The 26,984-nt window shown below is 39.0% G+C and overlaps 1 protein-coding gene and 1 non-coding gene across 5 annotated transcripts; one reads left to right on the top strand and one right to left on the bottom strand.

Annotated features, from left to right (window-relative positions):
- Positions 1–454: 454 nt before the first annotated feature.
- Positions 455–26,620, top strand: trappc13 (trafficking protein particle complex subunit 13). 4 transcript variants are annotated; one of them, XM_007892118.2, is made up of 13 exons: positions 455–569; positions 7,784–7,852; positions 8,972–9,071; positions 11,277–11,361; positions 11,872–11,999; positions 13,233–13,305; positions 14,529–14,573; positions 17,053–17,070; positions 20,094–20,227; positions 21,833–22,031; positions 22,910–23,010; positions 23,575–23,722; positions 24,818–26,620. In XM_007892118.2, the coding sequence occupies exons 1-13, from the start codon at positions 524–526 to the stop codon at positions 24,923–24,925; spliced, it is 1,254 nt and encodes a 417-aa protein (XP_007890309.1). In that variant the 5' UTR covers positions 455–523; the 3' UTR covers positions 24,926–26,620. The 4 variants fall into 4 exon arrangements, with proteins under 4 accessions (XP_007890309.1, XP_007890308.1, XP_007890312.1 ...); XM_007892117.2 differs by having other exon boundaries at positions 23,572–23,722; XM_007892121.2 differs by lacking the exon at positions 17,053–17,070.
- On the bottom strand, positions 10,929–11,000 carry trnal-uag. Its single transcript has one exon. It is a non-coding gene; the product is annotated as a tRNA-Leu (tRNA).
- Positions 26,621–26,984: the final 364 nt, after the last annotated feature.

The following is a 26,984-nucleotide window of genomic DNA, read 5'->3' as shown; positions in this document are numbered from 1 at the left end:
TTCTCCAGATCATCCCATAGCAGGGATATGAATGTCAGAATCATATCTGACTGGCTGCTGCGTTTCGCCCACAAATATACAGTCAATTCACTTTACAGTCTATTCTGTGAAGCGCTTTGAGACGTCTAGAAGACATGAAAAGCGCTTTGTCAAATGCAAGGGTTATTATTATTATTACCCTGTGAGGCGCTTCGAGACGTCGCGACAATGTGATTAGGCGCTCTATCAAATGCAAAGATTATTATTATAATAATAAAACTGAAAATCCAGCATCACGTGAGTAAAACGTAACCAAATTACCTGCAATGAGAAGTTCAGATTTTTTTTACAAGAGAAGGGGGCAAAAAAATCCCTGTGAGAGCTCTGATTGGATTGGTGGGCGGGGCCTCCCAGGGATCACGTGGGTTTGTATCCGGGGCTCTGCGGTTTCGTTTCGAAATCTCGCGAGTCGCTCTTCTCCCGCGGCTTTCCGGCTCATCTCGGGCTCCGTACTGCCGTCTGCGCATGCGGGTGCGATCTGAAGATGGACGTGAATCAACCGAAACTGGAGCACCTGCTGGCCCTGAAAGGTGAGAGCGGCCCCGCCCGGACAGCCCCGTCCCGGACAGCCCAGGCCCGGCCCGGACAGGCCCAGGCCCGGCAGTCCCAGGCCCGGCCCGACAGCCCCGGCCCGGACAGCCCAGCCCGGCCCGACAGCCCCGCCCGGCCCGGACAGCCCAGCCCCGGCCCGACAGCCCCAGGCCCGGCAGCCCCGGCCCGACAGCCCCAGGCCCGGCAGCCCCGGCCCGACAGCCCCAGGCCCGGACAGCCCCGGCCCGGACACCCCCGGCCCGGTCTTCCGAGACAACATCGTTAGAGGGAGACAGGGATTAAATCCATACACCGTGGAGGGGACACGGGGCCTCTGGAGAGCGGAGGGAAACACACAGGGGCTGGTGGGGAGGGGGGGAATGACAATGATTGATGAGGGAGAGGGGGGGAGGGAATGAATGTCGCTGCGCACTCAAACCCTGGCACTCCCTACTTGATTCCCTCTGCCTTCCCCGTTTGTCAGTTCACCCCGTAAGACCTTCTTCGAAGACCATTCCTACTGTCACCCCTCTCCCCCCCCCGGGTCTTGGCGTCAGGCTCTGCCACTTTTAAGCACTCCCGAGACACTCCCCCCGAGTGAAGGGCGCTATGTAAATGCGTGTTGTTGAATGAAAGGGGGAATGGATGAGGAGAATGATTCATGGAGGGGGGGGGAGTGGAGGAAGAGAGGCAGTATATACACTACACCTGGTGTTCAGTGATGTTTAGTGAATCAACTCCTCACCTATCCTGTGTTTGGTAGTTGTCATTTAAACAGGAGTAATTGAAAAGTGTTGGTGTGGCACAAGTTTCATGTAAGCGCTCTGAGACGCCATCTGGTGTGAAGGGCTCTTTGTCAATGCAAGTTGTTGATTATTATCACAGTGCCTCTGCTGATGAGATTTTAAAAAGTAGGTGCGCTGCTTAAGACTGGCCTTTCATTTCAGTGGCACTGGGATAGAGCGCAACAATTGAGTGCGGATACCATTCCTGATTGCTATCAGTTGGCGATCCTTATTGAAAAGTATGAATGTGTAGCTGTCTGGTTAAATTAGGATTAGGATATTTTGAAAATAATATTACAATAGCTCATACCTCTTAATTAGTTGTCTTTGCAAAATAGTTATCCAATTCCCTCTTGAAATTGCTGATACACCCACCACCATTGCTACCACAGGCCATCTACTATTCGCCACACTCTGTGTAATTATATTAAAATTATTTGTGTCTCTTCCCTCTTGTTATTCCTAAATCTGTGTTTACTTTAGATTAATGACAATGTTAAGAGTTTATTTCTCTGATCTTTAAGATTATTTAGAAGGTGGGATAAATAATGGCTGGGAAGAAACTCGTATGTTTTAAATGAGGTTGCAATGTTTGTTCATTGTTAGCTTGGTAGGGGCTCATTGCTGGAGATGGCTATGAGGATTAAACGTGCTGAGATGGGGAAAACTCGTGGAGTCCTGTAGCTCAATGGTTAGAGCACTCGCTTTGCAAGCGAGAGACCTGAGTTCAATTCCAGGCACAGGGCGAAACCTTGGGCAAGTTTCCTTACTCCACACGCCTAATAATATCCTCCAAAAACAATAATAAATTGGTCATTTTCAATCCATGACTGTTTGTGGGACAATGCTGTGCGCAATTGGCTGCCGCGTTCTCCCACAAATCCTTGCATTTGATATAGCGCTTTGGGACGTCCTCCCGACGTGAAAAGCGCTATATCAAATGCAAGGATTATTATTATTATTATTATTAAAACAGTTTGATTTAATTGTTTTTTTGACTGTAGAGCAAGATACTATTAACACTGCAATATGTCTTAGAACTTTGTTTATCCCTTTCTGTTTACCTATTTCTGTACACTGCAAAAGCTACTAAATCATCTGCAATTCAAGCTTCACTAGTTGTACTTTTAGTAAAATTCAATTGTCTTGTGTAGGGATTGTCATATTTCTTGGTATTTTTATGTAGTTGCCACAGAGTGGTGAACATTGATCCATTTCTTTCCAGAAAATAGGCACAGATTGGCAAGAACCCAGAGTGTCTGTTGGGGTGCTGCTGGAGTTTAACCAGTTAAAACTGCACAGCTTGCCATTGAAAACACTGTCTAGCAAGCTTCACTCTGCTTGTCCAGCTAGGACCATCCTACCCGTTAGGACTTTGGATTATATGGTTAACTGGAACTGAATGGAAAGAATCTCAGAAATCGGACTGAGACTGCCACAGAGTTGACTTGATTCCGACATTCCAAGGGGAAACATATCAGATTGGAGCCAGTTCAAAACAATGTAAATTTGTATTGTATTGGGTGCTGATGAAGGTTTTTTTTATTCATACGCTTTTGAAAGCTATGCGTTTGCATCACATTGAATGTAAATGGTTAGCATTTCAAAGCACTGATTTTCTTGAATGAACTCCATGCAATTTTTGCACTGTGAAACTCCTGCACGTGACATTTAGTGTTTTAATAGATGGATATTGGTGAGGGCATGTTCTTATATGAAGTTCAGACTTGCCAAGAAGAAAATGGTGTATTACTTTTTGTTCGTTGTAAAAGATTGCTTGTGAGATATTTAAAGACCTTTATCTCTGCAGGGTAGCACTTCCTGAAGGTCTTCAATACTGGACTTTTGCGTGAGCTCCTTTCTCATTTAACCTATACTAAATTTGAGAAGGGAGCATGCTCAGTGACAATCCATTTCATTCTGAATGAAAGATTTGAGATTGATAAAATGAAGAGAGAGAGATTGACGTTTTTGAAAGAAGACTGTTACTTCAAGCTTTTTTTAAAAAAAGATGAAATCACTTCTGGACGCCCAGAGTTGCCACTCATATGGAGTTAGTGGTACATTATAGGTCCAATCGAGAGTGTGGTCCAGAAGTGCTGAAAGTAGCCCAGAGAGCATTAGAGGATTTCCCAAAGAGACCTTTAACAAGATTCACTCCATGGTTTTCAAATGACCTTCAGAATCTACCATTGAAGCCTAAGAACCATCCGCCAATAATTTCAAATGAAGAAACAAGAAGGATTGAAAATTATTTAGCTGCATTAGAACCTAAAGAGCAAGTGCAAAGCTATGATTGTACAGAGCATCTCCAAGAGTTTTTTGCCAATTTACAGAAGGTTGGTACTGTTACACAAGAAGCTGATGCGGAATTTTTTACTGAGACCGGCTTACAGCATGGCGCTACAGATTGGCAAAGCAAATCGCAGCGATCTTGGAGTATTACAAAGTGCAGCAGAACGGAAAAATCGAACACATTTACGGTGAGCAAAGCACTCCAGATGATCCAAGCAAAGTTACAGCTACATTCTTTTCAAAGGACAAAGTGGGTCATTGATCAATCCAACTGCAGCAATCGGAAATTGGAAGAGCACTGGGCTGTACTGACCAACCTTCTTAAATATGGTAATCTACCTGGCTGTAATGCCAAAATACATAGAGACCTTGGTCAGATATGGATCTTTTGTGACTTTCAATGTTGTGAACATGTTGGTAATCAGATTAAACAAACTTTAAATCTCACTGGTAAAATCAATTTACTTGTACACAGACATGGTGTTATTTATAAGTTGTAGTTACTTAGCTTGTTTCTTCGGAAGTAAAATGTCATATTCTATTTGTTCAGAAGTAAAACTTCATTGTGACAGGTTTATAGTTGATGACTTTTAATGGAAATTATTAACTTGCAAGCAATTTTGCTATATTTTAATTGGTATTAATGAACATTTACAAATGTTCTTAAGATGAATTCAGATGTGCTCTTTTGGTTTTACAACTATAGCAGTAGCCATGGTTTGATTTGTACTTTAACTTTTAGAACCATTGAGAGTTGCTTCCATGATCAGGGATTGTTCTATGTGACTTTGTTTTAAGGCAAAATATATTTAATTTTAGTGCCTTTATTGATGTGGAAAATCTGGGCAAGAATAAAATGTATCCTGTTTATTGTGTTACTGGTCATCTTGGATTGATGACAGCTCTGCTTGTCTCGCATGGTATCCTAAAGTAAGAACTGGTTTGTTAGGTAAGCGATGGATTTCTGACTTTGCAGGAATTCTCTTCCCCTCTTAAAAAAGGCAACCAGGAAATGCGAGGGATGAATGTAGAGTTTTTTAAAGAAAATGTTCACATGGAAATGTATATTGTATGAAAAATGTGATTAAATATGTGAATACACTGACAAAACGTTTCAAAGCTGTCTATTAAATTATTTTTTGGAAACTATAACCAATTGCTCTTAATAATAATCCTTGCATTTAATATAGTGCTTTTCACATCTTCTCGACGTCTCAAAGCGCTTCACAGAATAGACTGTAAAGTGAATTGACTGTATATTTGTGGGCTAAACGTGGCAGCCAATTGCGCACAGCAGTGTCCCACAAACAGTCGTAGATTGAAGTGACCAATTTATAATTGTTTTTTATCTTCTTGAGGGATTATTATCAGGCGTGTGGAGTATGGAAACTTGCCCCAGGTTTCACCCTCCCGGGAACTATAACCATTGTGTCTATAACCATTGTGCCCTTTACACAATGCTGGTGAGTAGTGCGTTAGATCAGGTGATAATCAAGGCATGAATTAGGGTTTCAGTGGCGTTTTTCCGAGATAAACGAAAGCCTCTGAATGAAGTTTCACTCCTGCTGCCTTTCCAATATTTTTGTACTCAAAGTAATCTTTATAGATTTGTATGCCTACTTTTGTTTTTGGTTAGTCAAGCGGTTGACAATTTGGAAACCCATCACCATGCTTAAGAGTATCCAAACCAGACTGAGGATTCCATGCATCCCATCTATACATGGAAATTCCTTTATATTGGAATGGAAAGTGCATTCTCTTACCTAATTCAGGAGAGTATCGGGCGCAGGTTGTCAAGAGTCGAGGCTTGGGGACCCCAGAATGTGCGTTGGAATAATGCTGGCGTTTAACCAGTTAAAACCACATAACTTGCCATTGAAAGCGCTGTCTTGCAAGCTTTCCTGATGCTTGTCCGGCTAGGACCATCCTATCCATTAGAACTTTGGCTTGTATGGTTACCAGAAGCTGAGAGGGAATAATCCCTGCCCCTAGTGACAGGTCTGCTCTTCCGGGGCTATAGTCAGAAGTGCCTTGGAGTACTGTAGGCCCGCAGAGAACTAGATTACCAGAGGATTGACTACTGTTTTTTTTTTAAAAAGCAGTAAATCTGTCCTGTGCCTGTTTTATAATAATCCTTGCATAAGTACTTCATACTTATGCAAGGATAACCTCTTGAAGCACAGTACAGGTAAATGCTGTCAAGTCTAGGGGGAAGGCATTTCTAAACAACTAGCAGCCAATTTGTTTGTGCACAGGATCCCACAAATGGCTATGCATGCAATGATAATAATCTTTCTGTTAGATATAGTGCCTTATGATGTCTTCAAGACATCTCAAAGTGTTTCACAGAATATACTGTAAAGTGAATTGACTAGATTTTGTGGGTGAAACACGGTAGCCAATTGCGCACAGCAATGCTCCAAAAACTTGTTAATCCAATTTAATATTAAATTGTTACTAATATTTAATATTTACTGTTACTCTTCTAATTCCTTTACTTTGCTCTATCGCTTTAATATTGTTTTCTTCCAACATTTATCCATTTTCTCTTTTGAACACGGTTTTGTACTCAGCCATTTGTAGTAAAGTATTTAATATTCTAACAACTCTGGATGTATAATAGAAAAAAAAGAAAAAAGTTTTCTATTATACACGTGGAAAAGTGGATTGAATGACCAAATTATTCTTATTTTTTTAAGGGATTATTACTCGCGAAAAAACGATCTGCCAATTGACTAACAACCGGGTTCCTACTTACTGCTAGGTAAACAGAGGCTTGTGGAGTCAGGAAACTTGCCTAAGGTTTCACCTTGCACCAGAATCAAACCCAGGTCCTCTCGCTTGTGAGACGAGTGCTCTAACCACTGAATTACGGGACTCCAAATTATAACCACGTTACAGTCCTGACTTCTGTCATGGCTGAAATAAGTTAATTCAACACACGGTGATAAACCTACAACCTTCTGGCCTGTACATGCCTAGAATGCTTTATGTGTAATCTTTAACCTTAGTCCCTTCTCTCCACACAGGGAAACTCAACGAAGTATAGCAGCAGGCCATTTGATCCATATAGTTACAGGTTTAAATTCCAGGATAGCAGATACAATAGGTTTCATTCCCCAAGGTTTAACAGGGCTATGATACCATCCAAGTTAAATAGCCTTCAACAGAGAAGCACAGTGGACAATATAGAGTGAATAGTTGGTTGGTGGGTAATTGAATTAAAAGGAACGTTTTTCTATTATACACACAGAGTTGTTAGAATATGAAATACTTTACTACAAATGGCTGAGTACAAAACCATGTTCAAAAGGGAAATTGGATAAATACTGGAAGAAAACTATATTAAAGCGATAGAGCAAAGTAATGGAATTAGAGAAGAGAGTAACAGTAAATATTAGTAACAATTTAATATTAAATTGGAATAACAATATTCAATTACAAAAATTAGTTCTTGTTTCACAAAGTTTCCCACTGAGGGGGGTGCAAAATAATGTTGTTTGGTGTGAAATGTCTGTATAGATGTAACTGCGATCCTGCCTGCCGTAGCTGTTCAGCCCTTGGGCTGGTTGGTGCATTTAATAGTAAATGTCCTTTCTCAAACCTGTTTGCTTCCAATATTAAACCATGTGTTGACTGTTACACGATAAAATACTCATAAGTATGAGGTTTGAACTGCCTATGGGTGATGATATAACTTCAGGGAGCCTGTTAAGTTAGGTTCCCTGTATTTTTTTTACAAAATCCCTAGGTTTGTTCACGTCACAGTCCCATCTAATTAATGAGAGGCAACCTATTCGCAAAGGAGAGTGGCAAAAACAATCATAGCACAAAACAATCAAAGCAGACCAGTGGTACTCTGGGGAGAGGATTATTACTACCTACATATATCAGGATCAGTGGAAAATTAAGTCTGGATTTTCTCCCGGGAAGAATTTGCTTTAAAGCAATCAATCACATGAGACATATATCGAGCTTGCAGTGTGGTGACAGTATTTATCTAGTATTAACTGTGTCACTTTCTTAAGCATTGTAAATGGTTGTGGTTTATTTGTGTCAAATAATATTAGGTAATGGTTGATGACCAAGTTCTTTTCTGTTGCACTATAATTCTTTTTACTTTCATGTTACAGTGATGAGGCTAACAAAACCAACTTTATTTACAAACCTGCCAGTGACCTGTGAAGACCGAGACCTTCCAGGTAAGTCAAAACAACTGTTCCCACTTTTTTGGGGGGCAACAAAACAGTGTAGTACAGACTTCTTTAGTGGTTCATATGCTATTGAGTAATATACATTTCAGCACAATACATAGTGCATTCTGAATGTGAATGGTTAACATTCACTGGACTTTTGTAGAAAGCCTACAGTGTCTTGTATTATAAGAATAATCTGTACATACTTAGTCTGAGTATTCTATATTTATGGGATTGTATATTTCAGTTGGTTTCTTCCACCAGAATGTTTAATGTTATTGGTTTTGGGCAATTCGTTGAATTTTCTAAGAAGTCTTTATTCAAAATAAAAATGTGAAGTGTCATAGAATCCATTTCACTGCAATGCAGGGATGTACTTCACATCACCATTGAACCAAAAGTTTTTTGCAGTTGTATAAGTGATTGGTTTCAGGACAACCTCAACCTGCAGATGTTCATCTTTTTTTATTATTTCTCAATATGGAACAAAGCCACATGGGGATACACTTTAATAATTTGTTCTGGTTTCAATTGCTACAACTAAATTGGGAGTGAATGTAGGTCCTTTCCAAAAAGTAAAACCATTTCTTTATAACATCGTAATCTACAAAATATTGTCATTTAACTTGCTTCCTTCCCTCCCACTATTCACGCACATGAGTGGAGGGCTGGGGACAAGTTGCAGCCAAGTTGATCCTGTCTTTCGTAATTCAAATATCTTGGTTTTAAAAAAATATTTATAGGTTTTGCTTATCTAAAGGGTGTGGGTTTGAAGGCTTTTTGTCAATCCACATTTTCTAATGTTCACTCTCCAGCAAATAGCGACATAACTTTGTTCTATCCTGTGACCTGAATTAATTATTGAAAGTTTTTTTAATTCAAATGTTTGCTTCTTTATACAAATATTTTACAAGGAACAGATTTGATTGAGGCAATGGAATCCAGTGAAATGGATATTCTTTTGTACATCTTCAGGAAGAACCTGGTACATTTAACTGTGGGTTTCTTTGATGTTATGAAGATCCTGTAAAACAAAGTTGTCAAAGTAGAAATGTCACCTTTGTATGATTTCATAAGTATTTCATAAACAAGAATGCAAGTTAACTATCATCCATTTTATAATAGGAGACCTTTTCAGTCAACTTATGAAGGATGATCCCTCTACAGTAAAGGGAGCAGAGATTTTTATGTTAGGAGAAATGTTGACTCTCCCTCAGAATTTTGGGTAAGAATATCATCTACATAATTTGTTCTGTGTTTGTTTCACTTACCCATTGCAAGAGGAGATGTGGAATAATATATTTTACAGAGGGAATGAATGCAAAAAAAATAGACTTGAGCTGTGCTTAACACCTTGAGAAAGGACAACAACTTCAACAACAACAACTTGGATTTATATAGCGCCATCCACACCGGATGGCGTCTCAGAGCGCTTTACAGTAACGGATGCCGGGACCGAGCCAGGGGAGGGGGGGAAGGTGATCAAAGGCGCGCTTGAAAAGAAAGGTCTTCAGCAGAGACCTGAAAATGGGAAGGGAGGGAGCGAGGCGAAGGGAGTGAGGAAGGCAGTTCCAGAGCTTCAGGGCTTAGTGGCTGAAGCTACGGCCGCCGAGGGTGGAGTGGGGGATGAGGAGGAGGCCAGACCCAGAGGAATGGTTTGAGGAGAGGATATCAGAGGTGGGGGGGGGTGCAGATGAGTGCAGGGACTTGAATACGAGGGTGAGGGTCTTGAAATCGATCCTCTCTGGGATAGGCAGCCAGTGTAGTCTGGCAAGGACTGGGGTGATCGGGGAGCTGAGTTTTGTGCAGGTGAGAATGCGGGCGGCAGAATTTTGAATGATTTGGATTTTATGGATGGTAGTGGATGGGAGACTGGCGAGGAGGGCATTAGACTAGTCCAGCCGAGAGGTGACAAAGGCATGGACCAGAGTTTTAGCGGCTTTTGGAGTGCGGTATAGGCGGAGACGGGCGATGCGTCCGAGATGGAAGAAAGCAGTGCTGGTGAGGGACCGGATGTGAGGGAGGTAGGATAATTGGGGGTCGAACCTGACGCCTAGATTGCGTACAGGTTCAGAGAGTTTTAAGGGGAGGTCGGGTAGGTGGAGGAGGTGAGAGCTGTGAGATTTTAGACGTTGACGAGAGCCGAAGAGTATGGTTTCCATCTTGTCAACGTTCAACTGAAGGAAATTTGCGCTCATCCAGCCCCTGAGAGCTGACAGGCAGACTGACAGAACATCAGGGGACTGGAGGTCGCAAAGAGAGGTGGAAAAATAGAGTTAGGTGTCGTCTGCATACATGTGGAAGTGTACCCTATGTCTGCGGATGACATCCTCAAGAGGGAGCATGTAGATCAGAAAGAGGATGGGGGCAAGGATGGATCCTTGGGGTACCCCGCAGGTGACTGGGTGAGAGCGGAAGGAGAAGCCATTTGTGCAGATGTACTGCTGGCGGTTCGTGAGGTAGGACTCGAACCAGGCGAGTGCGGTCCCACTGAGGTGGATGACGGAGGAAAGGCGGTGGAGGAGGATGGCATGAGTGACTGTGTCGAACGCGGCGGAGAGGTCCAGGAGGACAAGGAGGCAGAGGGACACATGATATTTGAAGTAGATATTGTTTATACAAGATCAGAACACCCATAAAGTAGAAACTGCTATCCATTTCTATTCATGAGTACCAAATTTGGGTAGTGGGAAAAAGAAAATATGTTGTACACAAATGTTTAACTACCATATCAACAACAGCAGCAACTTGATTTGGTTGTGTTTCTTCTTTGTAAATGAGCATCAAGTTTGGTATTTTGGAATTCCAAATAGATGGTTCTTCCTCCACTTTTTCCTCATTAATAATAATAATAATCCTTGCATTTGCTATAGCACTTTTCACGTCTTCTAGACGTCTCAAAGCACTTCACAGAATGTATTGTAAAGTGAATTGACTGTATATTTGTGGGCGAACGTGGCACCAATTGCGCACAGCAATGTCCCACAAACAGTTGTAGATTGAAAATGACCAATTTATTATTGTTTTTGGTTTTGGAGGGATTATTATTAGGTGTGTGGAGTAAGGAAACTTGCCCAAGGTTTCGCCCTGCCTGGAATTGAACTCGGGTCTCTCGCTTCTAAAGCGAGTGCTCTAACCACTGAGCCACAGGACTCATTGCTTTCTTGTTGGTTCTGAATTATGTTGGGTTATGTTATTTGAGTGGTACACTTTCCAGCAGGAGTTGCTGGTTAAACCTTGAGAGAACCAGATTAAATAATTTCCTAAATGCCTCCCCATCTGATTGGAGGGTCTAACAGTGGGATCTTGCTTTCTTTGCTGCTATATGACCTTGCACTTGTTCATAAGTGTTCATTACAGAATGCTCCAGTACACAATTTATGTTTTGTAGGTCTGCTTTACTAAAGTGTACCTTTCATATTTTGGGCAGAAATATCTTTTTAGGAGAAACTTTCTCAAGTTACATCAGTGTACATAATGACAGCACACAAGTTGTTAAGGATATACTAGTTAAGGTAAGAATGTTTGGATTACTATATTTTTCCTCCTTACCAATGGGGGTGACAGTTTGGACTTGGTGACAGTTTTTTTTTCTGACTAATTTTTTGGAAACCAATACATGCGGCACTTGATCTATGCAATTTCTCCTCCTCATCGATCAGTTTTTTTAAGTTCATTTTTCTTTTCCTTTTTTCCTCCTGCATCCCGTTAGTGTTATGGACCAGACTTAACTGACCAAGACTACTGTTGTATAACTGATTCTAACCCTGCGAGAGTGATCAGACTTCATTATTATTTTTCTTTCTGTGAAATTCACATATAATAATAATAATCTTTGCATTTGATGTAGCGCCTTATAATGCCTTTGACATCTCAAATTTTCAGATGCAAACCTGTATCTTACTGGTCACTGGAATGTTAAACTTATTTGGCCAGCAATAAGTAACTGCTGGACTTTTTAATAATAAAAAGAAAAAGCCACCAATTTATAGTTTTCTAATGATTCTGTTTTTTTATTAAATCAGGCTGACTTGCAGACCAGCTCCCAGCGTTTGAATCTGTCAGCTTCTAATGCTGCTGTGGCTGATCTTAAACCTGACAGTTGCATTGATGACGTGATTCACCATGAAGTTAAAGAAATTGGAACACACATGTAAGTTTTTTGGGAAAACTAAAGGTGCTTTAAAAGTTTGACTTGACTCGCCCAAGAACCATGTATTTGCATGTGAAAATTGTGCACGTAAAGATGTTCTTTCATGAATGTTGCATAACTGAGCTACAGAGTAAAGGAGCTACTCTTGGTGACGTACTCTGTGACAAAAATCATCCCTGGAATCTTGCATCGTATTTTACTACTAGAAAACTGTGCAGTGCTCAACCAATGACATGTTCGACTTCTGCCTCTAGTGATGAGTATAGTGACTCAAAAATGAAGGTGCTGATAAGGGTGCTGCTCCATTTGTTGCTGCTGCATCACTTTGCACTTGTGGCAGATCCCTTCCAGCCTAGCTTTTGACAAACCAGGGTAACCAAATGTAGTGTATACGTTACAAAAGCTCCCACTCTATGGAGGTTTCCATCTGGAAATCTTTTCCGCCATCATTGGAAGCAATGTCTCAACCTTCTGTTTGTTCATTTCCTAGTCGCCCTTCAACTAGTTATTTTAAGTCCATTATAACCGAGCGTATTTTCTTCCAGAAAATGTTTTAGTTTGATATTCTGTATGTCATGTTGCACATTCCCATGCCACGGACTCAGTAACTATCATCTTCAATCTGTTTCAGATCCTCCCCTTGGTCTAGTGGTAAATTCAGCTCATTTAAGCAGTAAAATGTGACTGTTTATCTTTATTTTGTAGAGCTGAACTGACTACTACATCAGCCAAGGAAGCAGTGTGGGCAGAACAGTATCCTTGGTTAGAAAGCAGGAAATCCTATTTCTCATTTTTCTTTTCCCCCCCACCCTCCCATGACCAGTTAGGCTGCCAACACTGCTATTTTGACTCACATATGAAGGATGAACACTTACCACTTCACCTTCTTCCATATAATTTCTGAAGTCCTCTTCATTGGTATTAACCCAACAGTCAAGAAGCTACACATCACATTGTCAGAATGTGTTACAAGTTTTCATCAAATAATAGTGTAGGAATTTCATGTTGATGGATGCCAACAGTGAACTCTCTATGTACCTTCCTCGTACAGTTAAAGATCTGAACTCCATTTGGATAGATAAAATAAGTAGTATGCATATCTTCCTACTGAATCCATTTGTTAATGTCCTTATTGTGTCCTGAAGCCTAACTTATTGTGCTTTCATGGATTTCAGCAATCTTTTATTTTGTATCCCATTTTCTGATTTTATTCACTTGTCTTTTCTTTTACAGTTTAGTCTGTGCAGTCAGCTACACAACACAGGCTGGAGAGAAGTTGTATTTTAGGAAGTTCTTCAAATTTCAGGTAGATTACATTTTTCGGGATAACCCTGAGAAGTCTTTTGCTAAACTCCCATTGTTTATTATCATTTGTTAATTTTCTGTGACCCGGGACTGCACATGGACATAACTGGTTATGCTTATTGGTTAGCCTACCATGCAGCCCGTACTGCATTTTATATTGTCAAAAATTAAAAATGCATTTGTCAAAACCATACAGTTAAGCTATGTTAATATGCTAACTATTCAGACGGTTTCATAAGATGAGCCAGGACTGTCTTGCTGTAGTTTTAAAATAATTGTATAATATCCAGTTCGGATCCATTGATTTTAAGCCAAAGTCTTACAGAAACTCTCCTCGTTACTTTGCTAATTTATTGCAAGTTGCATGTCCCGAAGTGCTCTGGGACACTACCCACATGAAGGGCACTATATAACTGCAAGTTGTTGTTCTCTCAAGATGGCAATGTATCTCTCAAATTGCTCCTCTCAATCCTTGTGTTGAAGTTTTCAGGAAGCCTTTAATTGTTCATCTTAAGTGGAACAATCTAACTGAAAGAAATGAGCAATATTTAACACCTTAAATCAAAATAAAACCCATCAATGGGAGTTGGCAAGAACTGTCACATAGACTGTTGATGTACATCTGTTTTTCAGTACCCCAAATGGTTGCTAACAACAAATACCAGACTTTGCTGGAGTCACAGCTAAACAAATGGAGGATTATGCTGTGCTAATCTAATACAGTGTGTAATGCCTTCACAGTGTGTCCTGCAGGATGGTTCTGAGTTTCAGTATGTATCACAACTGAGTGACTTTTAACACCTCCTACAATAAACATCAACTTTACACAAAAAGCATTTAGCATCTTCTGGTCAGGAACAGAAGTGAAGCTATCGAACTGGTACAACAATTTACACTAGCTGTGGATTAAATCAGTGGCTTGGTTATTAAACCTTTAAATCCCTGTGACGTAACAGATTGTTTTTGAAGGCTACAGGTCTCTGCAACTGATAACGTGCTGAACTTTTTACAAAATGGATAGGATTCTGCTGGCCACAGCGCACCCATTACTCGAGTTTGTCAAATGTGCTACATTTTCTTCAGTAATCAAGCACTTCAGTCGACTTGCAGTTTAAGTAACTGGCACTTAATTAGTGTAATTCAGGAAGAATCTACATCTTAACAGTTTTGATGGAAAACCACCCTGAAAAAGCGATCTTCAGTCTGCATTCTCTATTTACGCAGGTCCTTAAACCACTTGATGTGAAGACTAAGTTCTACAATGCTGAAGTAAGTACATGATTACACTACTTATATTAACGAAGAGGGGCTTTAAGCCATGTCATTTCTGTTCTTTGCTGCCTGCAAATATTTTTGACTAAATCAGCCACTGTCGTAATGATGCATTGAAATGTGTTTATTCTTTAGAATAACTTGCTTCATTGAGGCATTTTTATGCTGAGGTGGACTTGATTTGGAGAGGGTGGTCAGATTTTGTATGATTCTTATGATTCTTGACTGCCATCATACCACATATAATAACACAGCAGGGTGAAACCTTGGGCAAGTTTCCTTACTCCAAACGCCTAATAATAATCCCTCGAAAAAACAAAAACAATAATAAATTGGTCATTTTCAATCCGTGACTGTTTGTGGGACACTGCTGTGCGCAATTGGCTGCCGCGTTTCGCCCACAAATATACGGTCAATTCACTTTACAGTCTATTCAGTGAAGCGCTTTGAGACGTCTAGAAGACATGTAAAAGCACTATATCAAATGCAAGGATTATTATATATGAGCTTGGAGTAAATTGCCATAAATTACTTGGAATGGGAAAGCAGGTACACACCTGTTTTATATAAAAGAAAGCTTCGGCAACATGAGATGCAATATTTATGATGTTGCCAGTGCTGAAATATAAAAGGGGCATAAAGTATCACATTAGAAAAGGTTACATTGACTTCCAACTATTTATAGTGTCTTTGCAAAGTTTTTAACAATGTATGACCTGAATTTCTTGAGCCAGGTTGTAAAGATTTTACAAGCTAGTAAGCAAGTTATATAACTTAGCTGCTGAAATGTTCTGGTATTTGTCTACTCATCTTGTTACTTTTGTTTATTTTATTTTGTATTCATTGCCTTTCTTAGCATATGAAATGCCAGAAGCATTTAGTTAAGGTCATGGTTGCAGTCAGCATTTTGGCTTTGGTGAATCTTTGCAGATAAAAACCCTGGTTTGCAGATATTGCCTCTGTGTAGCTCTTTGTTGTAGGCAGCTAAAGGTTCATTTCAAGTGAGCTTTGCAAGGTTATGTGGAACTTGCTGTGCAAAGCTTTTCTTTGTTTAGAGGGTTTACAGACTATTGAAGGATCAATCATTACTTATCATTGGCAACTTTCTCCATTCCAGAGAGCATTAGGTGAAGATTAATGAACCAAGACTTGGAGGCCCTTAATTGTATGTTTGATGACTGCTTGAGTTTAAATAGCTAAAACCACGTAGTTTGCTATTGAGTGCACTATTTCGCAAGCTTCCCACCGCTTGCCAGCTAGGAACACCCTATCTTTGGGTCTTTGGCTTGCATTGTTTTTTGGTCGGCCAGATGTCTGACACATGCGGAAACCCATTGCCATGCTTAAGAGTATCCAAACCAAAATTCCGTGTTCCACCTACACATGAAAATCCCAGGGATAGATTGTCGGAATGGAATGTGCACTCTCTCCCTGAAGGGACCCATCCTGCTTGCAAAGAGAACTTGTGAGGTAAGGAGTGTCTACTTATTGAACACAATTAGTTGATTGTGAAGAAGAACCTTTTAATATTTAATCTCCAATATCTGGAGACCCTTCAAATCGCAATAATAATACGCATTTGATATCAGCAAACTTATATTTTTATTTAATTTCTATTTATTTTGAATTTTTCTCTAATTAAATTGTGCCTGGAATTAGCTTCTCTGGAGAGTTTGTGTGCATTCCATTTTAGATATGGCACGTAGGGTGATCTGCACTATGCAGCCAAGAAGACAGGTAATATAATCTATTCCCGGGCTTTTGCTTTCACCATCCCTGAGCCTCTCTTTAGGTATCCCTCCAGACTCTTAACTGGCTTGCCATTTTTCTCTCTCCCTGTTCCCCTCAGCAGTGCGGCTATAATTGAGAACTCAAATACCTGACAATCCAAACCTGTAACGCCTTCTACTGTATTTTAATTAACAGGTTTTTGTGCAAAGATTCTCGGATGTTTTTATAATTGAAACCAAACCTTTTTGAAAAGCAATAACATGTATGTAGTACCTTGCATTAACCTTCTTCCTTATGGTTTCCAGCGGTAGAAATAATTAGTACAACTTCAGTTTCCCTTGAACAGGTAATGGAGGATATCATTTCCCCTGGTGTATTTTTTTTTTCTGCCCAGTTGTAGAATAACTAAAATGTTTTGATCCTTTAAATAATTCCATGACTGGATATCATTTGAAAATTGGATTAATGTCCATTATATTGTTTGTAATTATTATGGGATATGAAAATGCTGGTCAGGTGTACATATCTTGGATCAGAAGTTTTTACATCTCAGTGTGTTGTACCTGACTACACACACTGATGGCAGATCCTTTGATCCCTGCTTTCTTTGCTACTGTTAGTTGCATTGGAAACATAATGAAGAAGTTAGTTCAGCTTTTCATGAAATTGTTTGGTAAACTAGTTGTTTTTTTCTTTTAACATTTAACCCTTCTCTAATGTATTTTTTTTATGTTTCTCTTATTAGAGTGACCTCAGTTCTGTGGTAATTTTTATTTATTTATTGCTACTGTGTGCTTTAATTTAATTGCAGCAAAATCACCCCCACCATGATTAACATTGGCTAAATTTGCAGAAGCATAATGGAGAAGCATCAGTCCAAATTTAAAGGTTGTTTTCTTGGGCTAAGTTGGCTGATCTCAGCCAGGTTGACTCTAGAGGTACCTACACTTCTCTACAACGTCTCTAGAGGTATCTACAGGAGTCCTGTAGCTCAGTGGTTAGAGCACTCGCCTCGGAAGAGACCTGGATTCGATTTCTGGCAGGGTGAAACCTTGGGCAAGTTTCCTTACTCCACACGCCTGATAATAATCCCTCAAGAAAAAAAAATTGATCACTTCAATCCATGACTGTTTGTGGGACACTGCTGTTCGCAATTGGATGCCGTGTTTCACCCACAAATATTCAGTCACTTCAATTTACAGTATATTCTGTGAAGCGCTTTGAGACGTCTAGAAGACGTGAAAAGGTGCTATATCAAATGCAAGTATTATTATTATTACAACTTGCTTCAGGGCATTTGATTAAGGAGGTGAAAGACAGACAGAATTCCTATTGCTGGCTGCCATCCATTGACCCCTGCTGGAGGTGCATGGGGATGCCAATTGAAATGGAATTGGGCTCTACTGCTTACAGTCACTGTTCAAGTTTGCTTATGAATAATGGCAACTTGGGCAGGATTTGGACTAGAAAGAGGGGGAAATGTAAAATTTAGAGTTTTGTAAAATGGAGTGAACTATAGTCTTTGTACAGTTTTTTCTTGGACTTCATTTCACAAATGAAAATAACTGTTAGCAAACTTAGATATCTTGAGTCACTTGATTGAATTGTACCAAATTTGTTATGCTTTTCCATTATACCACTAATCTCATCATCCCAAGCTTGCCTGAAATCTCTGCTAAAGTAAAATGCTTACAATGACCCAGAAAATGCGATTGATTTAAGATAAATGGAGCAATGGATTTGTGAATTATGAAATATGGTTTGTCTCGAGTAAAAAAAAATTGTGACCATTATACAAGGTGACAATGTAAAAATCCTAACTACAATGATGCAAAGAAATAAATTGACAACCAACAAAGTTTTAACCAGCAATGTAAAATAGGTCACTTCAATTCTGCCAATAACTTCAGTAACCAAATCCTTTGACACAGTTTCTGAATAAAGCACTTCTAAATTAGATGTAGCAAAGGCAAGATGTAAACTACCATTAATTACTCTGTTTAAAATAGGCTTTAACCATAACGCCAGCGAAGCTATCCCTTCATATGTTTGTACAATAGCACTCTTTGAAAACACAATCTGAGTTATGGGCAGCTACAGTACATCCTGAGATTATTAGGAGATGGTTGAAACTGTGCAACTGTATTCAATGTTAGGACTCTAGCAGAGAGGAGACTATATTGTTCAATGTCATCCTAAAGCGATTTTAGTAACTGCTCTTGGATCATAACTAATATGCAGTTTAACATTTCAGTGAAGTGGTCACTCCACAAGAAGATCAAAATTGTAAACCAGATATGTTTAACCCTGATTGTTTAAAAAAAATTGCCTTGTAGTCATTTTTGAGGAAAAGATAAGTTGTCATTCTCTCTAACCCTTTGACGTACCCAATATATATTTGTTGGTAATATGCAATAAATATTGTATTGCAAAAACCTGCTCCAATATATGGCTTAAATTTGCCCTAAATCTTAATATCAAATAACTACTGCCAGAGTCTGCTATTACTATGTTGAGAGAATGAAAGGTATTTAAATTAGTGATTCTGCACTAAAAATTGCTTTGTGTGCAATGTTTGAGCTGAAGGCACTGATTCAATGCATTGGGTTAGGCATTAGTACATCTTTGATGTGCTAGTCATTTCAAAATAAGTGACCATTATGTAAAACAAAAATCCTGTTGTATAGACCTGTTTAGCTATTCAGAACTTCCCTAATATGTTTTTCTGCAAGATTATTTTGGGTGCTTGTAAACTTGCATTCTTAAAATTGCAGTATGTATTCAAGAATTTGGTATAATGAATAATATCCTCCATATTATATAAATACAAGATTTGTAGCTTTCAGTCTTTCAATACAAAAAAGGTCTAATGTACTTAACTATTTGTGTGTGTGTATAAGATTTGCATAAATAAAGTGTGGGGTTGAGTTATTACAAATAGGCAAGAGTGACATTTATATTATTTGGTATCCCCCAGAAGTAAATTAAAAGCCATTTGGATAGCTGAAAATCACAATACTAAAAATTCTCAAAGTGAATTAAATTCTGAATTCCACTTGGCTCTAGATTTACTCTTTTTATGTAGCATTTGAGAACACTAAAATACAGCCTTAATTTTGAAGTCATTTTAAGAACCACAGAAAGCTATATTCAAAGTTAAGATGGAATTTTACAAGTTGCCTAATTCTGAATGCTTTAAAATGCTGAATAAATAAAGTAAATGTACACCCCAAGAGATCAGTTCAATAACATACAACCATCACTCCCTAGATTTCAACTTTTTTCCCCTTTGCATTTAATACCAGGTTAAATTTAACTTGATGTAAAATCTGATTTTGAAATACAACAGGAATTTTAAGAATAGTTAGTATCTAGTGTAACAAGACAATTCTTCATACAAAGGTGAGAGCAACTGAATGGGAGGTTCTCTACCAATAAATTATAAATACGATTAAGTTCTTCCAAACCTGTATGTTCATTCACTCAAGACTAAAGTTAGTGTGTTTATCCCATGTGATTGATCATTGAAAGATGAGAATTTAGTAACCATAAACAATTGTATGAAGTTATCCCAAATCCATTGCAGGACCTAAATTAATAAAACTAATATTGATTGAAGTGAATTGAAATATCTTGGGATTAATGCTTCTGCTTTCATTAATTACTGCATTGTGATTCAGAGGCATGAACTAATCACGTATTTGAATTGATTTTTTTTTGAGAATTAATTGCAAGACTTCTTGTCAGAGCACCTTTATTTTTATACTTTTATTTTTCGCCCCACAGACAGATGAAGTCTTTCTGGAAGCTCAGATTCAGAATATCACAACCTCCCCGATGTTTATGGAAAAGGTTTCTTTAGAGCCATCCATGATGTACAATGTCACAGAACTGAACACCATTGATACAGGCGGAGAGGGGTAAGGAGAAATTAGGCATCGATTTACGACTGCCAATTCCCATCAAGCCTTACAATCATATTCTCTTTCCTGGGGTTTTGTGGAGTGAGTGAGGATTCTCAGATCAGGTAGAGTAAAATTTTGCATCAAGGTTCCTATACATTGAGTCACTATTATGTTACTTTAATCTATGCTATGAGTGATGGGGCATTGATGGAGTTGCATATAATTTGCTACAACAATTTCCTTGCTGACTGTTTTAAGACGTGCAAGCAGATTTTATTCAAAGTACCCCAGGATCTCTTCTGGATATAAGCATGAACTAGATACAATGAAAGTGACCTCCTTATTGATCAGTGGTGCCACTTCAGGAATTCTTCCTGGGCAAATTATTCTTAACCTATAGTTGGCATTTTGAGCTCATAGTCTAGACAGATATTCCAGCACAGTGCTGGAGGAGCACTGCATTGTCAGAAGTGCTGTCATTTGGATGAGATGTTTAAACCAAGGATTTGTCTACCTATTCAAGTGGGCATTAAAGATCCCAGGGTGCTGTTTGAAAAGAGAAGGAAATTTTTCCTGGTCCCTTAGCAAACAATCCCTAAGATTTTAAAACCTACAAAATAGTCACTACACTTTAGTAAATCCTTTGAGACATCCTCCCAACGTATCAAATGCATGGGTGATTGTTGTTTTGAAGTAAATCAGCTAACAGTTGCACAGTTTGAAGAAATAGGAGAAATAGGAAATTATTAAGTATTACTAACAATGTAGGACTTCAACAACTTAACTGCAATCTTTGTTACAGTTTCAAAACAGCAATTATTCTGCTGTTTCATTTTAAGTATTCACAACTTAACAACTATATAGTGGCCTTCAAACAGGATAGTGTATCGGAACATCCACAGTGACTCAATTTAGATTCAATAGATGACAAATATCGTTTTGGAGCAATTTTGGCCATATTATAATGACTTCATAAGGAAGTGACTTGGTCCTAATAAAGGAAGGCGTGTTCTAGCTCAGGCTATCCATTTTTGGTGGGATTTCACTCTGAAGGAAGCAGAGTAAGGTTCAGTTATCTGGGAGGATCCAAGGATCCTTACTCCACACGCCTAATAATAATCCCTCCAAAAAAACAAAAAACAATAATAAATTGGTCATTTTCAATCCACGACTGTTTGTGGGACACTGCTGTGTGCAATTGGCTGCCGCGTTCGCCCACAAATATACAGTCAATTCACTTTACAGTATATTCTGTGAAGCGCTTTGGGACGTCTAGAAGACGTGAAAAGCGCTATATCAAATGCAAGGATTATTGTTGTAGTAAGTTATTTTCAGTGCAATCTATTGTTGTAGTAAGTTATTTGCAGTGCAATCTAGTGAAGATATAAAATGGCTGAACATATTCTGTGGTGGTCACAAGAAAAATTAGCAATCAGATAAAAGTTTCATCAAGATTACTCAGCATTCAGTGTGAAACTAATTATGTTGTAAACTTAATTCATTGAAATGCTTCACACTGATGCCTTTTAAATGTAGCAATATGGGATATAATGGGGCGTTTGCTGCTTGTTTATGTAGATTAATGAAAACTACTGTAATTCGTTCACATTTTCTCCTCAGGTTCTCTACATTTGGAAAAATGACCTATTTGCAGCCTATGGACACACGTCAATATCTGTATTGCCTTAAACCTAAACCTGAATTTGCAGAGAGAGCTGGAGTCATCAAGGGGGTTACAGTAATTGGTAAATTGGATATAGTCTGGAAAACAAATTTGGGTGAAAGAGGACGACTGCAGACAAGTCAGTTGCAAAGAATGGTCAGTAGATGTTTGCATGATTTTATCAAAACGGTGTATTGGTTAGAGCACTCGTCTCCCAAGCGAGAAGACCTGGGTTCGATTCCCGGACGAAATGTTAGGCAAGTTTCCTTTCTCCACACATCTTTGTTTACCTAGCAGTAAGTAGGAACCCATTTGTTAGTTGACTGGTGGATCCCTTTCCAAGGAGTAATAATCCCTTCAACAACAAAAAAGTTTTAAATAATAATTTGGTCACTCAATCCAAGACTGTTTATGGGACACTGCTGTGTGCAATTGGCTGCCTCATTTCATCCGCAACATATACAGTCAATTTACCTTACCATATATTATGTGGAGTGTTATTAGACATCTCAAAGATGTGATAAGGCACAAATGCAAGGATTATTAATGGTACAAATTTAGTTTTTGCAGGTTTGTGTTCACAATCTTGCATTTTCCACTGAGCTTTCCCTGGGAACTGAGCAGTTTTTCTATACTTCACTGTAATTAATTTTTGCCCAATCTGGTTACTTAAGTTAATACTATCCTATGTGAAGGGCACTATATGAATGCAAGCTGTTATTATCTTCCAAAATCCTGCTATTTCTGACCTTGCTTTCAAAGTCTCTTCAAAACCTCTCGTTTTGATTATTCCTAACTTCCTTCCTACTTCTTACTCAGTCTCCCATAAGCACTTTGAGTTTTGTTTTTACATGACTGGAGCTGTGTACTTGCTGCACTTTTAGTCGCTGTTCTATATGAGCCTGTGTTCCATTTCTACATAAACTACAGAATGCTTGTCTGCTATGTGGTACAATTGCTGGAAATGGCTGAAAAGTAGATGCTGCTTTTGTCTGCTGTAAGTTGAATTGTACTCCTTGTATGGTTTACTTCAGGCTCCTGGATATGGTGATGTAAGACTTTCCTTGGAGATGATCCCTGATACTGTAAACCTTGAAGAACCTTTTGAAGTCATGTGTAAAATAACTAATTGCAGGTAATAGTAAGGACACTAATTTTCACCATAAGGAAATATTTGTGCATGTTAACTATGCTGTGTTTTGACTCATTAAAGGAAAGTTTGGTTAGAGGGAAGAGTACTTTCCTCTCTCCCCATTTTATGTTAATATATTAGTAATCCTAAACTCATCCCTGTCTTTGAGACCGACTGAAACGTTACCAACTGTCCACTCCCTCTGCTTGGCGGGCACTGGCCTGCTCCATATCACATGGTGATTGAGCCTTCAACCTTTCTGCCCCTACCCTCTAAAACTCCATCCCAGAGCCCCTCAGCCTCACCCCCTCCCTTGCTTCCTTCAAGGCCTGTCTCGAGACCTTCCCCCTCCCCTCCATCCCTCTCAACTCCAACCCCCAGCTCGGGTGCAGACCACCCTTTATTGTTCAGCGCCTTGGGATATCCTCCCAACATAAAAGGCGCAATATAAATGCAATTTGTTGTTGTAAACTGATCTGTTGTATTGAAATGTTCTACCAGCAGGTGTATTATAATGAGCTATCTGTCTTTGGTACAATTAATCATTCAGTTTTATTCTACCAGCAGTGAGAGGACAATGGATCTGGTGCTGGAGATGTGCAATACAAATGCAATCCACTGGTGTGGCATTTCAGGGAGACAGCTTGGAAAATTGAGTCCAAATTCATCATTACATCTTGCACTGAAACTGCTTGCCTCTGTGCAAGGTTTACAGGTAAATCTTCAGACCAAAAACTATTAATACGGAAATAATGTTAAAATATGGTTTCCTTAATCGGTAAAATTAAAAAATGTATTCTATAGGGCAGAATCTCCACAGCATGTTTGTTCTTTCAGCAAAATATGATGGAGCTGAACCTGTATATGTGAGAACTTATCTTCTATCATTGTCTTATGTTCTATTCACATCTGTGCTGAGATTTGTCTTCAAGAAAAAGTTTTGTCAGTTTTCTTTTGGGTTTGTGAGAGCTTGTATTTTCCTTTTCAGTGGTGTGGTTTCAGCATGCTTTTCAATACTGTGTTTGCAAGTGAAGGTTTTCCAACAGTGAATGATGCTTCCTTTGTGGAGTCCATCGTGTAGTGGTTAGAGCACTCGCCTCTCAAGTGTAAGGCCCTGTGCTCGATTCTTGGGTGGGGCGAAACCTTTCTGGGGGTAATAATCCCTCAAAAAAAATTGGTCACTCAATCCACGAATGTTTGTTGGACACTGCTGTGTGCAATTATCTGCTGTGTTCACCCAAAAAATATAGTGAATTGACTTTACGACAATAATAATAATCCTTACATTTGATATAGCACTTGATCACATCTTCGAGACGTCTCAAAGTGCTTCACAGAATATACTGTAAAGTGAATTGACAGTATATTTTGCGGACGAAACGTGGAAGCTGATTGCGCACAGCAGTGTCCCACAAACAGCTGTGCATTGAAGTTACCAATTATTTTTTAAAAGAATTATTATCTCCGGAAAAGCGATCTGCCACTCGACTAACAACCGGGTTCCTACTTGATGCTAGGTGAACAGAGGCGTGTGGAGTAAGGATACCTGCCCAACATTTCTCCCGGCCGGGAATAGAACCCAGGTCTCTCGCTTGCAAGGCGAGTGCTCTAACCACTGAGCTACAGGGTTATCTTCTGTGAAGCACTTTGAGATGTCTTGATGACATGATAAGCTGCTATAGCAAATGCAAATATTAATAATACTTGAAACAAGTTTCCAATGTATGTTATAGAAATGAAAATGTTCAACTTGACCTTTCTCTCCCTATGCTTGAATCAGTCCAAAATCTTGTCCCATTTCTCTTTTCAGAGTATTTCGGGATTACGACTGACTGATACATTTTTAAAACGAACATATGAGTATGATGATATTGCACAAGTATGTGTGGTTTTTTCGCACTTGAAGCCAGAAAGCTGAAACATCTTGTGATACTGTTCCCTTCGTGGATCTCAGTGGACCAATTGTTTGTGTTTTAAGGATATTTGCCTTTTTCATTATTGAAAGACACCATGGAAAACCAAACATGAAAGATTTTATTATTTTAAAAAATGTGCTATTACCATCTGATATTACCAAACTGGTTTTTATCTTTGTGTAAATGTAATAAAGCTTTAAATATACTTACCAAAAATGAGCTAAAGGGCACATACCTGCTTTTTTGAAAGAAAGAAAACTTGCGTTTCAATGCTACATTACTTTTACAGTTAATATCCAGTGTGGACATTTTGTTCCGACAATAAAACTTTCTGGGAATCATTGATCCGCTTGCAGTTGTGACCCTAATACTAATTTAAATAAAAAATACTATTGTAGCTGCTTTGGTAAACTGGATAATATCTGTGGAATTGAAAGGAAAATGTATAATCTGATGGGATTTGAGGTCATGGGATTTCTTTCATTGTGAATAAAGAGATGACAGGAGGAGACTAATTTCCCTCCCCAAATGTATACTTTGTCTATGATACTTATTGAAATAGCTAACCAAGCTTTATACTTGGGACTCTGTGAGTAATCGCTACTTGAAAAGGGACCCTAAAAATGACCTGTGAAGAAGCCGGGACGTATACAATTAACTGAAATAAATCTCATTGTGGTAACCTTGGTCAAAATGTTTGGGAAAAACTCAACTGAAAGGAAGTGGAGCTTTTTAGCATTGTGATGAACTTGGTCCACCAGAGTTAATGGTGCAGAGAGCTTTTTAATTTCACCTGAAAAGATTTCCCAGATATTATATTTACTTCTGAAGTTTTAAATCATGATTACCACATAAAGAGCAGGTAATTGGTTTCATTATTTGTCATTTTTGTAAAGAAAATGTTTTTTTTTTAAAAAAACATTCTGTTCCTGAGCCTCTTAGCATAACTCAGTCTCAGCCTTTGAACTATTCAATGCACTTTTGTTGACTGAAGTCCCTCATTCTTGGTACCATCCTGGTAAATCTCTTTTGCACCCAATCCAAGGCATTGACATCCTTCCTAAAGTGTGGTGTCCAGAACTGAACACAGTACTCTAGCTGAGGCCTAAGCAGTATTTTATGAAGATTCATCAAAACCTCCTTTTGTATTTTGTGCCCCTATTTATAAAGCCGAGTATCCTGTATGCTTTTTTAACAGTTTTATCCACCTATCCTGCCACCTTCAAAGATGAACCCCCAGGTCTCTCTGTTCCTTCACACCCTTTAAGATTGTACCATCAGCTTATATTGCCTTTCTTCATTCTTCCTACCAAAATGCATCACTTCTCATTTCTCCATAATAAATTTAATCAGTTACGTGTTTGCCCATTTCACCAGTCTGTATGTCCTCTTGCAGTCTGCGACTATCTTCCTCACCGTTTGCTACTTTTCCTAGCTTTGTATCATCTGCAAACTTGGAAATTGTACTCCCTATACCCAGTCCAGGTCATTTATATAGATCAAAAATAGCAGTGGGGGACACCACTATATACTTTCCTGAACGATTGAAAGCACTGTGAATTGAGACTTGGCTGGACTGCCATCTCTGGTGGTGAAAAAAAACTGAAATGGGACTTGCTTAGATGATCTCTGTACTGTGTTCAGGGTGGTCAAGCAATGGCTGCCTAGTGAGGAATTAAAGGTTTTTAATATTTGCACACCTCTTGTCGAGCTTTTGTAAAGTTTGTATTGGACACTATACTGGATAATGTATTTACTCTTTACACATTGGGACAACTCTTGTAAAGCAATGGCAATACTAATTTCTACAAGTTTTGAATTGCTGTTTAACATTTTGCTGCCAGAAATACTCTGCCTCTCTTGAAAAACAATCTGCACTGCACTCTATCTAGGGAAGAAAGATTTGATGTGGATTGATTTACCTTGCTTGAAGCTAACTCATTGAATTTATAGTATATGTTTGCTTCTCATTTTGCTCCCATGTTAAAGAGCCACAGGTGAGAACCCATGTCCCGTTTATATGTCTAAGTGATGAACCATTTTAACTTCCCTATTTTACTC

This window comes from Callorhinchus milii, unplaced genomic scaffold, assembly GCF_018977255.1.
Source record: "Callorhinchus milii isolate IMCB2004 unplaced genomic scaffold, IMCB_Cmil_1.0 Scaffold1, whole genome shotgun sequence".
NCBI classification, from domain to species: Eukaryota; Metazoa; Chordata; class Chondrichthyes; order Chimaeriformes; family Callorhinchidae; genus Callorhinchus; species Callorhinchus milii.
This window is presented reverse-complemented; position numbering and strand designations above follow the sequence as displayed.

Excerpts from the sequence above, each read along its gene's own strand:
- trappc13 (XM_007892117.2), top strand. The coding sequence starts at position 524 with ATGGACGTGAATCAACCGAAACTGGAGCACCTGCTGGCCCTGAAAG. Across the intron at positions 9,072-11,276 it reads ACTCTCCCTCAGAATTTTGG|AAATATCTTTTTAGGAGAAA; the intron begins GTAAGAATATCA and ends TATTTTGGGCAG. Across the intron at positions 11,362-11,871 it reads TTAAGGATATACTAGTTAAG|GCTGACTTGCAGACCAGCTC; the intron begins GTAAGAATGTTT and ends TTATTAAATCAG.